This window comes from Colletotrichum gloeosporioides, assembly GCF_011800055.1.
Source record: "Colletotrichum gloeosporioides strain Lc1 chromosome Unknown consensus_66, whole genome shotgun sequence".
Classification (NCBI taxonomy): domain Eukaryota; kingdom Fungi; phylum Ascomycota; class Sordariomycetes; order Glomerellales; family Glomerellaceae; genus Colletotrichum; species Colletotrichum gloeosporioides.
Genome location: NW_025544711.1, coordinates 807,517 through 823,135, shown reverse-complemented (window position 1 = coordinate 823,135; position 15,619 = coordinate 807,517). Strand labels below are relative to the sequence as shown.

Sequence of the window (15,619 nt, the reverse complement as noted above, 5' to 3'; positions counted from 1 at the left end):
GAAATGCTTCTTCTATGACCGGGCTGCTAAAATCTTTCCGTTGCGCCCATCTTCCAGACTCAACACCTCAGCCCTTTGCCCAAGCTGCTGCATATTTCCCCTGACTCTACCAGCTTCTTCCTTGTGACCTTCTGCTTATCCTGTCACACCTCGGGCGGGCTGGCCACCTCTGCATGATGCAAACACATGTCACTCCCTCAGACCGAGGATCTCTCTGGCCAGGTTGACTTGGCTATTCGTGCTCCAGCACCTTCGTTGGCAATTATTGGCCGACTCTAGCTGCGTCAAGGCGGTTTCCCTGAGAGCAGAACATGGTCGAGCAACCGCCAGCTGCTACGGATACACTGCAATAGCCCCAAGCTCTCTTTACGCAAAGTCTGACCTTCTGTGTGTTCCGACGGCCCCCAACCTAATAGCGTCCAAAAAGAATAGCAAAACCCAAGGAATACATACCCACCCAACAGAAAAGACGTAGGAGAGGAAAATAGACGAAAAAAAGGGCCCATCTCCCGACACCGACCTCTGGCCGGTCCTCGACCCCTCCACTCCGAACATCGTGGGTTTCGATGCTGAAACAGAGTCGACGCACGCCACGGCGTCCTGGTGGATAAACAAGGTTGCGACCCCTGTCAGCCTTGCAGACAATCCAATCGCACCCCCTGACCACTACCGGCATGAACGACGCATCGAGAGATCTCACACAGCACCCTGCCCAAGGCCGGTTTGAGACCCTCTTGTCCTTTTTTTTCAGCATCTTTACCACTTTGCCCAATTCGCCCCTCTCTTGTCTCTATCGCCTTGGTTGTCCCTGGCTCTGTTCTCGCTTCCTGCTCACCGCGTGCTCCTCCTCTCTGCTTCGTCGCGTCGGACTGGCTTACACACCCCGGTAGGGTAACATCTGGCTGTCTTTTCTGAGAAAAGTGGCCTGCCACTGCGGTCTCTCGAATTGCCCGTCCCTTGCCCATGATACGTCGTCTCTTCTAGGTTCTCCATTCAAGGTGTCGGTACGGGACCAGCGCGGCAACCCATACACAGACACACACACAGACGCCCTCGAGCGAGCCTCCCTGCCTCCCTCCTTCGCACAGCCTGCACACACACCCCAGCTGTCGTCTGTCGGCTACTGTAGTTTCCTTCCCTCTTCGTCTGTGTCCTCCGTTCAAACTCCACTCTCTGCGTCCCCGACAACTTGAGAGAACGGCCGCCAACTGAGAACATTGTGCGCTGGACTCCATCTCAATTTCCTTCATACCATCTATCTGCCACCTCGTGGGGCGTAGCTGGTCATGTTCTCTTCTTCTCAATCATAGGCTGCTACCGTAATTCGACAGCACTTCCATGATGATTCGCTTTCTTTCTTAGATCTTACTTCTTACATTTTCCCATTGACTGGGTTTTCGATTCTATCCCGGCCGGCCCGCGGCGCCGACGACAAACGAAATGTTCATTCCAGGAATTGTCCAGGCCCTCGTTGCCGCCCTCACCTTGTCAGTCGCCCGCCTCTCCGCAAACTTGAAGATGGATGTATATGATGGGGGGGGGGATGGGACGTCGTGAATGACCCTTGAGGGGATAGAAAGAGAGAGGACATCATGGAATGGGAGGACTCGGGATAACGAACAGAGGCTAACCCGCAGTGAATAGTGGCATCGTTCTCAACGCCGCATCCGCCGCCGTCTTTCTTTTCGCAAAGGGCCATGGCTCAAAGATCTTTCGGGACGGCCTGAGGCTGGTCCTCATCACATTCCTTGCTTCCGCAGCCCTGTGGGCTCAAATCGACTTCGCCGCCCTTACTATCGATCCGACCGCGATCTCCGGGTGCCAAGTCGCCGTAATATTTACTACCATTTTCGATCAGTTGGCCCGTTTCGCCATCGACCAATACCTGCTATGGGCCATCAATTCAAACGCCAAAGTGCCGACGGGCGCCATCATCCCCCAGGCCGTCATTGGAACCCGTTTTGTGCTGGGTGCTGTGTTCGTCGGCTTTCAGAAACCACAGATTGCCACCGTCTGTGTGTCCAAGACCGACGTTTTGCCTATCGGTGTTGTCATCATGGTCACGGACTTTCTCATCATCGGTATGCTCGCCTTCAGAGCGAGCTCTCTCGGTCTCATCGCGGAGGCCAAAAGCGGTCAGGATGGTGCTCAGGGTAAAAAGGCCGTACTGTGGATCATGGGTGGACATGCTGCGTGGACTGCAGTGAGTAAAGCTTCGGTTGAGATCATTAAACGCAGATGACTGATGTCATGGTAACAGGGAAGCATTCCTATGCTGTTAGGAGTAGAGTCTATCGAGCTGATCTTCAGAACCGCCCTGCCCGCGACTGCTCTTTCGCTCCTAGTTGGTGAGTGAACTTATCGACGACCTCCGTTCCTCAGCTGACTTCCCCAGGAATCATCACCGGGTTTTCTGATTCTCTTCTTCCTCCCCGCCCCCAGCAGATTACGCACCCTGACGCGCAGTCACCGCGTAACATTAGCTCTAGCAGAGACCTTGGCACGTCCGATTCCGACTACCCGCCAACCCGGTACGAAGATCTCAAGGCCGGTACCATCACCACCGTCACCACCTTCGGACAATCTAGAGAAGCGCCGCGTCCCGATATTCAGGCTGGTGCTGGTGGTTCTTTGCCCATCATTGCCGGCTCCGTACCTGGCCAAGCTGCTATCGGTGTTGGAGGGGTTCCTGTCCAGGGTCAACTCTTCCCTCCCATACGTGCGCAGACGGCCCCTGTCCGAGAAGGCAGAAGGTTGGAAAACGCACCGAAGCCGCAGTACAAGAGAAGCATCTTCGATCGGGGAGGGCCTGGCGCAAGCATCAAGAACGCCATCTCCAATCCGATTCTTCAGGAGAGCGGCGAGCGCAACCCTCTCAACAAGATCGCAACCATCGACCTGGCAACTGCCGCACAAAATGACCGGGAGAAAAGGGACAACGACATGGCAACCATGCAAAGATCGCCGAGCTTGATTGCACAACGCCCCGCCCCTCAACCACCAGCGATCACGCCAGAGGAGGCCCTCAAGCGAGCCCAGAGCATGAAGCGTAAGGAGGTTGGCCCGACATCGCCCCCAGCCGCGCCTCAGCCCCTCAAGTCTGCTGGTTTGATGTCGAATCCTCCAGCGACAACCTCATCCGCTCAGCTCTCTCCAGGAGTCGAGGAACTGAGGCGGAGATCGCCTCGTCAAATGCCGGAGGCTCTTCCACCTAAGGAAGAAACTAGGCCGGTCACGCCGCCTAAGTCGGCAGCTCCCGTAAACTCCGTTTCTCCACCTCGTCCGCCCCGGCCGGAACGTCCCCTCAGTCCCTTTGAGACGATGGAGAGATCTGGCAGTCAAAAAACCATTGATAGGTCAGTTGGTCAAAAAACGATCGACAGGACCGCCAGCCAGAAATCAACATCCACCGCCGTCCGAGCTATGTCTCCACCAACGGCGCTGGTGCCGCCTCCTCCCCCAAAGAGCGCTGCTCGCCTGACATCACCAAAGAAGGACCTCCCATCAACATGGCCCATCCAGTCTTCTGTTGATCCCACGATCCGACCATCCAGGAGCAAGCCGTTGTCGCCCAAGAACCAGAACCAGAACCAGAACCAGGACGGCTCTAGCGGGCCAGGTCTACAACGACGACCAACCACGACGGGTTTGCCATCTAACCCCAGAGCGATGACGATGCGACCTCTTCCCAAGGAAGCAACGGTGCCAAACGAACAGACAGTCATGTTCGTGAATAACATTCAGTATAATGACCCGACAGCAGTGCAGAACATCATTCAGGGTGCGGTCAACCAAGCCGCCAAGACTCCTCTTGGGCTGCAGTCCCCTGGTTCAGCGCTGAAGTCATCCGGCTCTGTTGTTCATCGACCTCGTCCAATTCCAAGGCAACAGGGTAAGGATCGCTCGGTGTTTCCCGCGGAAGATACTCCCAACCATAAACGGAGCAAGTCCGGAGGCTCCATCATCAGCAGAAAGTCAATCCTGCTGTCAAATCCTGGAAGCCCTACTCAATTGCCTCCTCTCCCGCCCCCACCCAAGAGTGCCGGCAATCCCATTCGGCCGCTGCCTAATGACACGAAGAGCATGACGTTTGATGAGAAGATGGACCTCTTCTTTCCCAGACCGCCCAGCAGCTCTGACGCTGGTTCCAAGCCCAGGGAATCGGTTCCTGAGATGCCTGTTTTGCCCGCAGTTTACCAGACTGAAAGCAGCGCTGTGGTCGAGGACAAAGGAGGATGGGATACAGACAGCAGCCGTGTTCAATCAAAGATGTCGTCGGACATCTCCACCAAGACTTCAGTGCGCACACAGAGTATCCTTGATATTGACGAGCCTCAGCATCCCTTGAACTACCCTCGTAACACGTCTAAGTTCAGTGTCGACACTTCGATTGTCACTGGAAGAGGCTTTGCCGAAGACCGCGATTCGTGGATTCCCGACCTGCCCGTTCACGAACGCGCCCAGGGCAAATCGTACGACGGAAACAAGCGCCAATCGTCTCCGGTCCTTCCTACTCGAAACCCAAGTCTCTCGGAATTCAGCGAAGCGAGGACCCACGACGAGATCACGACGACAAACTGGGGATCAATCCATTCGCCTGTCGCTGCTGTGAATCTTCAAGACGTCACGCACATGCCTAAACCCACCTGGATTCAACCGCGCGACGTATCCATGATTAGCCACGGTGACGGCAAGGAGGTTATTGACATTATGTTGGACGCTTCTGTTGAGCACGAGAGAGACTTCGTACCTTCTATGCAGGACGGACCAGCTGATCTCCCTGACGTGAGTGTCGCCAATCGGGGCGCCCGTTGGCACCGTCGCATTGGCGACGAGTGCGTGACGTTCTCGGAGCGCAAGGAGAAGGTTAACTCACGTCGGATGCCACCGCCAACACCACTGCAGCTCAAGTCGCCTTCTAGGAGGATGAATGCTGTGGTGCTGCAGGTGGCAGAGCCGTCTCCGCTGGAGTCTCCGCAACAAGCCTACGAGATGATCCAGGCGCAACTCAAGAAGCTCGAGGAACCCAGCAGGGACTCTTATGAGAGCCAGGGACAAAGAATCCGCCTCCTCGAGTCTCTCGAAGCTGAAATGGGTCAGCAAGAAAACCAGTGGCACGAGATGCAGCATGGCCTTGGCCGCGATTCCTTCTCCACGAACGGGACGACTTCTGTTCGCAACTCGCAGCAAGAGCCGTCGAATGTCAGTGTCCATTCGAGGGATTCTTCCATGCACTCCAATATTGCGGCAGATCGACGCGCATCGCGTCGCGCTCGGATGCAGAGCGGAGGTAGCCTGAACAAGTCGTCGTACGAAGACCTCAGAAGCGCCGCCTCATCCAGCTCCTCCAACGACAATCGCACTAGCCTCTGGCAACGGCGACTCAACGACGCGCAGATGGAGTATATGGAGAATGCGACCGAACTATTGGCCAAGCGGAATCTCAATTTCTTGTCTGTCTCAAAGGCGCGTGTAAGTGCGCAGTTGGGTAGTCCTACCCCACCGGACACCGACGAGTCCGAGTCCGAGGGCGTCGACGCTCAGATTCTCGCGACGCTCATGCCGAAGGAGCGAGCTGCACCTGAGGGACATCTTTGGGCACCCGTCTCGCCGCTATCTTCTGAGCGCGAACCAGCGCTGCTCTGGGCCCCGACCCGCGATGTTACGAGCGAGCCCACTCAAAGCGGACAAGCCGCCATCGTGCTTCCTGGACTCTCAGTCCGTCCTGTCGCGCGCAAGACCTCCGAGCCTCTAGTTATCGAGAGCTTCCAATTGTGGCAGTCGGATCACACTGCTGCTAAAAAGTTGCGCAACTCTTTCACCAAGTCCCTCTGGCGAGCTTCGTTTGTTGCTGAGCCTCCCAAGACCCAGGCTCGTCCCCTCACACAGCGACCCCCAAGACGGAGCAAGCGCATCACCGCCCTTCCTGATATTCTTGAGAACCCCGAGCCGCTTCCAGACAAGCGCGGCACTCTTGGCATCTTCCAGTTCCCTTGGGGCGAGAAGTCAGATACTGCGACTGTCCAACCGCGACCCCGCCAAATGTTCATGGCCATGCCTGGTACCATGTCCACCGGAGGATCAGCAGTCCGCGCGGCTCTGGAGGCTCGCGCGCAACAGCTCCAGGCTCAGGAATACTCTTCCTCGTTCTTCGACGACTACGATGAGGAAGAGGAGGGCGACGATGAGGTGTCGGACATTGACGAGGATGATGAGAGTGACGACGGTTTCGATGAGACCACGCTGTGGGAGATTGCCAGTCTATTGCAGTCGGACCAAGTTCCCTCCAAGAACAGCCTGCTTCCCCAGCCGCAATACTACCGTCCCGACTCTCTCGTTGAGGATGAGTACGTTTCCCAGGGTTCCTCTGAGTATCCCTCCGAGGACGAGAAGGCGGCCAATGACGAAGACGATACCAAGCATGACTCCATGGTTATTACTGTCGCTGCCGAAGAAGTGCGGCCGTCGCCCAAGACGTCGTCCCTGCTTTGGACCGGGAAGCCAAAGCGTTTCGTTAGTGTCCGTCTCCCACCAGGGCTGCCGCAGCCTGACGCACGAACTTGGACAGCGTATATGGATACGATGAACGCTCCTCCTCGTGTCCAGACTCAGCTCCTTGAACCTGCAATCATCCACAGCACCAAACTCTGGATCGCTCCTCTGAAGCTCGTCGATACATCGAACAGCGGCACCCTCTGGACTCGACCGCAGCTCAAGACAATGGCGATGCCGGTGGGCAAGCCTCAGATCATGGAGAGCTTATGGGCCCCTTCTCCTACAATCGCCGAGACAGATGCCACGGGTCTCTTCAACGTTGACTACAAGCGCATCACCTTCAGGACAACTTCTGCGTCTCCCGTTGGCCTGACCATGTCCTCGACCGCTCGCGCTACTGTTGAGGCACTCCCTACTCTCACCTCAAACAGCCTCTGGACATCGCCACGGACACCAGCGAAGTCTCTCTGGCTTGCCCCCGCCGCCATTGTCGAGGTGGTATACGAGGGACTCTTCGACGCCGGTCAAAAGCGCACAACTTTCAAGACTACTTCTGCCTCGCCCATTGGTGTAAGCATGTCTTCGGCGGCACGTGTGAGCTTTGAAGCTCTTCTTTCCCTCACTTCCACCAGCCTTTGGGTGGCCTCCCCCACCAAGCCTCTTGAACACGATTGGATCTCCGTCGCTTCAGCAAAGCCCAGCTCACCTTCTAATGCCGGCTCATCTGGCCGATCAACACCCAGCCTGGACACCGCTTCAACGCGGTCAGTTGTAACGGAAGCCGTGTCCGACTTCGAACCGCTCCCGGAGGTGCCTGTGAAGAAACCCACCTGGTGGGAGAACGAATCCGACAAGCCCCAGGAACTACTTCGCCGTACTGAAGCTAGCCCCGCGGACTGGGAAGCTGCACTGAACGAGGCTATCGGAGAAACGTCAACTTCGGCTCCTCTTGTCCGAACCGTTGCTAGCCCTGCCGAATGGGTTGACGCTCTGAACGAGGCCATCTCTGCCTCTGCGACCCCGGCTACACTCACCCGTAACGAGGCTAGCCCTGCGCAGTGGCAGGAAGCTTTGAATGAGGCTATCACTGCATCCGCCCACCCTGTCGAAGCGTCCTTCGAGCAAGAGGTCGAGCAGCCTCGATTCGTTGAGCAGTTCAACTTTGAACAACAACCGTATGCCGAGCAGCCTGAATTTGAGCAGCAGCCGTACTACGAGCAGCAACAACTCGAGCAGCAGGCATACGAGCAACAACAGTTCGAGCAGCAGGAGTATGAGCGACGCTTGTACGAGCAACAGCAGTACGAGCAACGTCTTTTCGAGCAGCAGCAATACAATCAGAGACTGCTCGAGCAACAGATGTATCAGCAGCAGCAATACTACCAGCAGCAACAGTTCGAGCCTCAGTATGAGACACAGTACGAGGAGCAATATGAGCAGCCCGCCGAGCCGCAATTCGAGCAGCGAGCCGAGCCCGAGATCTTCCTCCAACCGACGCAGTACGTACAGCCTGCGCAAGAGGCCGATACCGAGTCTGAGTATGACCCGGAGCCCGAGTCCGAGCCTACGCCGTCTCCCTTGCCCATGAGCACAAATTCCCCATCTCTGTGGTCCGCGACCGAGGTGACAACTCCGGAGGAAAACAGAAAAATGTGGACTCTGCCCGCGAAGCCTTTCCGTCACTCTTTCGACGTTACTCCCCTGACGCCCGAGGACTCCGAATCTCGCGAGTTGCGTCTCAAGCGAACCAAGACCCAGACCCGCGCCACCGGCCTCGTCAACTTCGAGGGCCACTCCATGTGGACGCAGTCCGCGCCTACAACACCCATCGTTCCCATGTGGTCGGCTCCAAAGGTCATCGTTCCCAAAGACAACGGCATCATGTGGATTGCTCCCACGAAGCCGGCGCTGCACGCCTACGATGCCGCGCCACTGACCCCCGAGGATTCTGAGTCCCGTTACCTGCGACTTAAGCGTACCCAGACACGGGCTACCCCCGATGCTGTGAGTTTCGTGGGCCACTCCATGTGGAACCGCTTCTATGGCGAGGAGCTTCAGCGCGTCGTGCCCCTCGGCGGTGGCCACAACTGGATCGCGGGTGTCCCGTCCAAGCCCGCCTCCTAGGTTGCTTTCCGCTACTGAACCAACGCACACACAAACAACTCGGCGCACGGAGGGGCGATCTTCTGCTGGATATCTACTACTGCTATCTTGGGATGTGGATATTGGGAAAGAGGAAAAGTGAACAGGTGGTCCATGGTTTCAGCGTGATGATGTACGAAGATCAAAAAAGGATCCGAAGAAAAAATAACAGCGATTGATTTGTCGGATTGAACTGCACTCATACATACCATACGCACACGAAACATGTGTGTGTTTTCCCTTGTCTTTCATTTTCCAAATATCTCGTCTCTGCTCTTCAGGCTTCAGGCTCCTACTCCTGGATATACCCCCTGCCTTCTATACAGATTGTATCGCGCGTATCATCCGGCAACTCGTGCTGGTGGTGTCTCCCCCACCAGTCGCAGGAAACGAGAACACCGTATCGTACCCCCTAATGTGGCTTCTCGGAGCCTATCCAATCTCTTCATCTCACTTTCCTCGGGTTTTTTTTGGTTTTTTTTCTCAGTCCGATCGGGCGGGAAACGAGGAATGCTTCATCTCATGTATCACTAGGAATAAAAATTCAGAATGTTCATCTGCGTCAGCCCGACTGGCAAGACAACTGCTAGAAGGTTCCGGTCTTTAAGTGCACTGCACGGCGTACTATTTAACGTGACAATTATTCTCGGCTGCAGACGTGACTTAGACCGTGATGAGAGAGATGGAGAGATCCATTGGGCAGGTGAAGTCGCTTGGTGTCAAAACCTGAAGGCCGATAATGCATTTATGGAGAAGCTACCTATGTGTAAACCCTACCCGCTAGCAAACCTTCCCTTCTACTATTCAGTTCGTCCAGTCCAACCTTTTTTTTAAGAAACCAATCCCGTACGTATCCCATTCCTTTTCCGTAAAACCATTGTATTAATTTTTGACCGTAACCCCCCACCTAACGTCTTTTCGGCTTTTGACGCGATCTAGAGATGTTCCTCCGTCCTGGCAGAGACGCGTCTTCGTGCGTAGGGGTGCAATCTTTCTTCATGAGTGCCAAAGAAACAGAACGTTATCCGACTCGAGGGCCTGACACGCCCAAGAAATGTCTCAAAAAGAGAAAGGCTTGCCGCCATGAAACAGAGGAGGCAGGCAAGGTCATCTCCGTCCACTATGTGCTCAGCAGGATAGGAAGGAATTGAAGAAAATGTAGCAGACCAACCAACAGCCAAAGTATCTCTTTTTTGTTGATTTTCCTGCTTGTCTACCCATTGTACAATGCCAGAGCCAGAACGTCTCAATATAGGGAAAGGGCTCGGAGAGGATGAAAGCCTCTGTCAAATGGCGATGCGGTTTTCTGCGAGGCTCGCGCACTTTGCGTTTGCCCGTTTCCACTCGACCACTCCGCTTCATTCCCTTGCCTTCTTCACATGACCGTCGTGTCATTCCTCCATGTCAGCACCAGGTGGCAGTTATCCTCCTCTGGGGTACACGCCCCGAAGCTTCGGATTCGCCTGGCGAGATCGCACATGATTAACGTCGTCGTCAGAGATGTGTTCGTGGGCAAGGAAAATAAAAGTGTTGGAGGACGTCAACTCTAGCCTTCAACGGGTTGAGCCTGAGGCAAATTATTTGCTGGACCATGAGTGGCTTTGCCAAGTTGCGGGTCGGCGCGAAATCCGTACCTGTCGGTCGAATGGATAAGGGTGGCCGAGTCTTCTTTATGTTGTATGTCGCAGCGATGAACAGGAAAAATAGAAAAGACCAAGAACCGAAGAAACCCCTAGCCGTCGCTATGCAGACAAGAAAAATCGACAATATTCGTACATGTACAGAGCTTTTATATGTAGCCTTGGACGGATGAGGATCATGTCACTTCATCCAGAGGTTCGATGTCATTGGTTGACATCTGATAGTATGTAACCTCAGCTGACAGTCATCATCTGCATGCGTTGCAGACCACTTGATGGCGATGCATCAACAGATCCCCGGCTGAGAACCGAGTTTGTGCTCCGACTGTGAGGGAGCTTCTTGGGCGGGCTCGATGGGGACGGTGTGTGCTCCGGGGTAAACACCCTGGTGAAAGCCGGACTGTCACTATGTTGCCGAGGCGTTCGCGCAGGGCTGGAGGTCAACTGATCTGCGCGGCGCACAACTTCTGATAGGGTGTCCCGCAGATCACCAGCCCGCTTGACGAGAGCTTTCAGGCTGTTCGTGCCGAAGTGAAGCTTATCATCGCGGGCTGGCTCTGCAGCAGTCCGTTGCTGCATGGCATCAAGCACGGATCTAACGATGTCCGTGACATCGTGTCCTCCCATGTTGATGTTGTTCTCGGGCGTTTTCGGACGGGGGGGAGGGAGGTCATCGGGAGCCGGGCTGTTCCCGCCAAATATGTCGTCATCAGGAGAGAAAACAGAGCGGCGACGGCCGGCGGGTCGTTCGCGAATAACGGCAGTCTTGGAAACGTTGATCTCGTGGACTTCGTCAAATGGGTCTTCTTTTTCGATAGGAGCGGGTGATGCGGCATCGAATCCTTCCATGAATCGCTCACTCATCACGGACGATGAGTCGACATCCATCCCCTCCAGCTCATCCTCATCGGGAGATGCCAGGGCGATGATACCCTCAGCTTCTTCCCAGAGACCAGCGTTGAGACCGCCGAGCATGTCCAAGTCTTTGCCATGGCGACATAGACGCTTAAGATCATTGACAAGCAGAGAGAACTCCCGGATGTGACCGGAATGCTGCTTCAGACTCGGTTGAGACGCCTGGATAGAGGCGGGCACCACCATACCGAATGCGCTGTCGGTGTCTTTATCCTCTGACTCGTTGCCGCCAAATTCAAAGTCATCGTCCCAGTCTTCGCTGACGGTCTTCGTGCCCAGGCCCCAGGTTCCGAACTTTTGAGATGCTATCGAGGCTGTCTCGGCAGCGTCGTGAACAACGGGTACACTTTGACTGCGAACATGCATCGCAGTGGGTCCTTTCCGGATGGCCGTACGGCCACCTCTGATATCGAGACCTTTGCCGTAGGCAGTTTTCGGGCGGAATGAGCTGCCATTGTCGGCTTTGTCGTTGTTTGGTTCACTCCAGTCGAAGATGTTGCTCCGGGGCCTCTCGCTAACGTCATTTCCGGTGTCAACATTGCCGTTGCCGCTAATGCTAGCGAGAGCCATGCGCAAATTAGGGCTGACGCCGCGCGAGTTCATGGAGCTTGGAGGGGATAGCTGATTACTGTATGCCATCTCATCCTCGTCGCGAGCCCAGTCATCATCGAAATCATCCTCTAGTGACAGACGACCAAAATCCTTGCTCCCGAGGGAATATTCGTTGGATGGGCGCTCGATACTGTAGCGCGGCACCATGACATCTGAATCCGGGCGTATTCTGGGTTCGTGATTGACACGAACTGGCGTCGGGATGCTCTCATCCTCCTCCATGATCCTGTCATCAACATCCCAGGAATGGCCTAGAATTTCCTGGATAGATAATCGCTTGGTTTTGGTGGCGACGGCAGTTCCTGGTGGAGATTCGTCGAACATGGATTCTGTCGGAGTCTCCAAGCGGTTGATGGCAGACGCTGCTGTGCGCAGAGAGTCAAACATTGTGTCACTCTTGAAATCTGTGTCGTCATCGTCGCCTAAGATGAAGTCTCTCGCCTCCAGATCGGAACTGTTCATGGTCGAGCTTCGATCGGTTCCAGCGCTGCGATAGTAAGCAGCGAGAGCCGCGGAGCTCTGAGAACTACCGGACGGCTGAGTAGAACGCGGCGAAGGCACGGGGCCTCCCGATGAGCCAAGTCGGGACACGTCGACGTTGAAACTAGAAAGACGCGAAAGAGGCGGCAAGGGCGACGAAGTGTTGCGACTGCGCGGCTGGAGGTGAGTGGCGGTTGCGGGGTCCGAGTCGGTGGCTGGCTGATTGTTTTGCGCCGGGGAGGTGTTGTCTGCAGCAGGCGCAGCGAGGTCGAGGTCGTCTTGGGTGTGACCAGGGGTTGTCGTCGCAGGTGCAGACACATGCCGCTTGTTCCCACCTTTTGATTCCCCGCGCTTTGAACGCCGAATGCTACCCGCCCGCTGCACCCAGTTCGGTGAGGTGAAATGCATCATGGACCGCCGCGTGCGCTTCGTCGGCGTGTCTCCTGGCGTCGAAGGGGTATCTTGATCGTTTTCGTTTTCGTTTTCCTTTGAGGTCTCTTTCTGCGTAGTGGCTTCGTCTTTCAAATCTTCAATGTCCCTCGTCACTTCGTCAGTTGTCGGCGTCTCGTTAGACGATTGAGGGACAGCAGCGTCGCCGAGCATAGCACCACGGATTAAATATATATTATGCGCGTCTTCGCCGGGTACCAAGATGCGTTGAGTCGTCGTTGACGATCTGGTGCTGGGGCTGCGGTCAATTAAGCGATCGGGAGTGCTTCGCGAAATAACATTGGCCCTGCGAGAGTGAAAAAAAGACGTCCACTTGGCTGATGCTTTTGTTTCGGCCTTGGGCGACGTCTCGTCTTTGTTGCCTTCCTTGGGTGGTCGTGGGGTGGCTTCTGGGTCGGGAAAGTTGTATTGATCGAAGGAGAACTTGGGTTCGGCTATGGGCTCAACAACGTGAACGTCGTGGTGAATCTGGTGCAGAGTAGCGGATCTCTGGTGGCTTGTCGCGGGGCGGCGAAGGCTGGGAAGGTGCGTCCGCGAGCGACGGCGCATTACAGGACCATTTTGGTGCGCTGAGGGCGGCCGCTTGACGAGTTTATTGGGTGGCAGCTGCGAGGGAATCGAACCGGTAGGAGAGAGAATCGGAGCGGCCGAGGTGTTTGAGAAGGCAACCGACTGGTTGTCAAAACCAAGGCTTGACCGAATGCTTCCGTGCTGTGACAATGGTCGCAGAGACAGTCGCCTCATCCACGAGCCGTTGGACGAAACGGATTCTCTCGAGTCCTCGGCCAGGGTAGGCGAAGCTGGGTCGCCCTGCACAAGAGAGGCCCTTCTGCTATGCAGGAACGAGGGCGGAAAGTTGAAGTGCTGGCTCAGCGGGCGACTGGGACGCGACGAGGTTTCGTTCGGTTTAGAGGCGAAGGAGAAGTTGGGGGAAAGAGTGCCGAAGCGTTCGTCTGGTGCCGGCGGCTGGGCGAGAGAACTGGTGCCGGGACGAGATGAGACAGGGGCGGCGCTGCTCAATGGTTGATTCGGAGGAATGTCTTGGTCTGAGGCTTGTTTCCTCCTGTATGTGGAAAAAGGCTGGGTGGAACTCGTATCATCTGGATGAGCAAAAACCAGACCGAGTGCCGCTCCAGCAACCGCAGTGCCAGTGCCTACGAGCTAACGATGGGCGCGTCGAGTCAGCGGGACGGATTGAGAATAGGCAGGCGAACAGAAAGTCAGGGGAGTCTTGTGAGGGGACGGTGATGGGGATGACGGGCTGTGGGAAATGAGGAAGCCCCCGTAGACTGGTCGTGTGTCGGATTGAGAGGGAAATATCGCAGTGTAGCGTCGAGGCAAGAGTTGGGGGGATGCCTGTACGGATATAGGATACGGGATACGGCATGCGGGATATAGGAAGGACACTGGGAGGGTGGACTGAGACGGTACGGCAAGCAGGCAACTTACACTGGGAACGGTCTGCATATTTGCAGTACGTTGTCAATCTACTACTGGGAGAACCAAGGAGCAAGGCCGGAGACGGGCATGCGGGCGGAGGAGTCGAAGGTGCTCTCGAGGGACGTGGTAAGCATCGTCAAGACATATGGGCCAATCTCTCGGGTTGGGGTTGGTGAGGAATGAGCGCCGGGTCTTGGTGTTGTGGATTCGATTCTTGGGGGGGGAGGAGGAGGGGGGGGCGAGCGGCGGTCGCGACGTTGGCGGGTGAGAAAGACAAAGGCGAAGCGGGAGAAAGGGTGCAAAACAGCGAGAAAGAGTTGACGTGAGACAAGCAAAATGCAGGCCGATAGAGGTTGAGAGAGGGCGAGTGAGAGTGAGGGCGCACGTAGGTAGGTGACGAGAACAAGCAAGACGGGATGAAGGATCAACAGGCCAACGGCGGGCACACACAGACGTCTAGCAGAGAGGGCTCTCGGATGGTGCAGAAGTCGAAAATGGAAGTCGGAGTCGTTGTCGTCGTGGTGGTCGTCGAAGCAATGGCAATGGTATCCCGGGTTTCCTCCCCCTTTCCAGAAGACAAGATCAAGATCGGACCAGAATAGAAGTCGAAAAGAAAGCAAGCAAGCAAGCAAACGCGGTGGGAAGAGGAGAGGAAGCGCGTAAGTGGGCTACCGACGACGTAAGGTACGTAGGTAGGTAGTCAAGGTAGGTAAAGTGAGGTAAGAAGAGGGTCAAGGTCAGTGGGTGGGTGGGTGGGTGTGTGTTGTGGGAATTGCCAATGGCCGTAGGTCGTGTGGGAGGACGGAGGACGGGCGGAGGCGAGGATCGTTCGCTCTCGTTCGGATGGAGGTCCAGGATCAGCTTCAGGTCCCGGTCGTTCAAGCAAGGTCCACGTCCTGGCCCTTGGCCCCGGTCCAAGTCCAAGTCCAAGTCCACAGTCCAAGTGCTCGAGAGTCTGTGGGATCTCCCAGGCTCTTCTTGCTCGGACGGGGATGGGTGGGAGAAAAAGAAGAAGAAGACGCAGACGCAGGCAGACTCTGAACACTGGAGTCAACGAGCCGCAGTATCGAAACTAGAGGCGAGAGAGAGAGGGAGTGGGCGGGCGCGAGAAAGAGAGAGAGAATGAACGGGAATGAGAGTCAGAGAGAAAGAGAGAGCTGAAGGAGAAAGCTGAGGAGCTGAGCGACAGGGCCGTTGTCCCGGAAGGGAATAGGTGCACAGAATGCAATCGGGGATTTGGGAAGCACTTCGGGGCGTGTTCGTGTCTACACTAGAAGGTCTTTGGGGCTTTCATCTCTGCCGTCCGTACCTTGCTTGCTTGCTTGCTTGCTTGCTTGCTTACTTCTGATACCATGCAAGGCATGCAGCAGCATGGAGGAGACCCAGCTCTGCAGATGGGATGCATACGGGGAGTGGAGTCTGGCTGGAGCGCAGGAGATGACTCC

The 15,619-nt window shown here is 55.8% G+C and overlaps 2 protein-coding genes across 2 annotated transcripts; one reads left to right on the top strand and one right to left on the bottom strand.

The window, feature by feature from the left end:
• Positions 1–1,440: 1,440 nt before the first annotated feature.
• GCG54_00014868 (uncharacterized protein) lies at positions 1,441–8,619 on the top strand (the record flags this gene model as incomplete). The annotated part of the gene is made up of 4 exons (XM_045414689.1): positions 1,441–1,487; positions 1,645–2,203; positions 2,261–2,348; positions 2,396–8,619. The coding sequence occupies 4 exons, from the start codon at positions 1,441–1,443 to the stop codon at positions 8,617–8,619; spliced, it is 6,918 nt and encodes a 2,305-aa protein (XP_045260811.1).
• A 1,892-nt stretch (positions 8,620–10,511) lies between these two features.
• GCG54_00014867 (uncharacterized protein) lies at positions 10,512–14,201 on the bottom strand (the record flags this gene model as incomplete). Its single annotated transcript, XM_045414688.1, has 2 exons — positions 10,512–13,895; positions 14,184–14,201. 2 exons carry the CDS (start codon positions 14,199–14,201, stop codon positions 10,512–10,514), a joined length of 3,402 nt encoding a protein of 1,133 aa, XP_045260810.1.
• Positions 14,202–15,619: the final 1,418 nt, after the last annotated feature.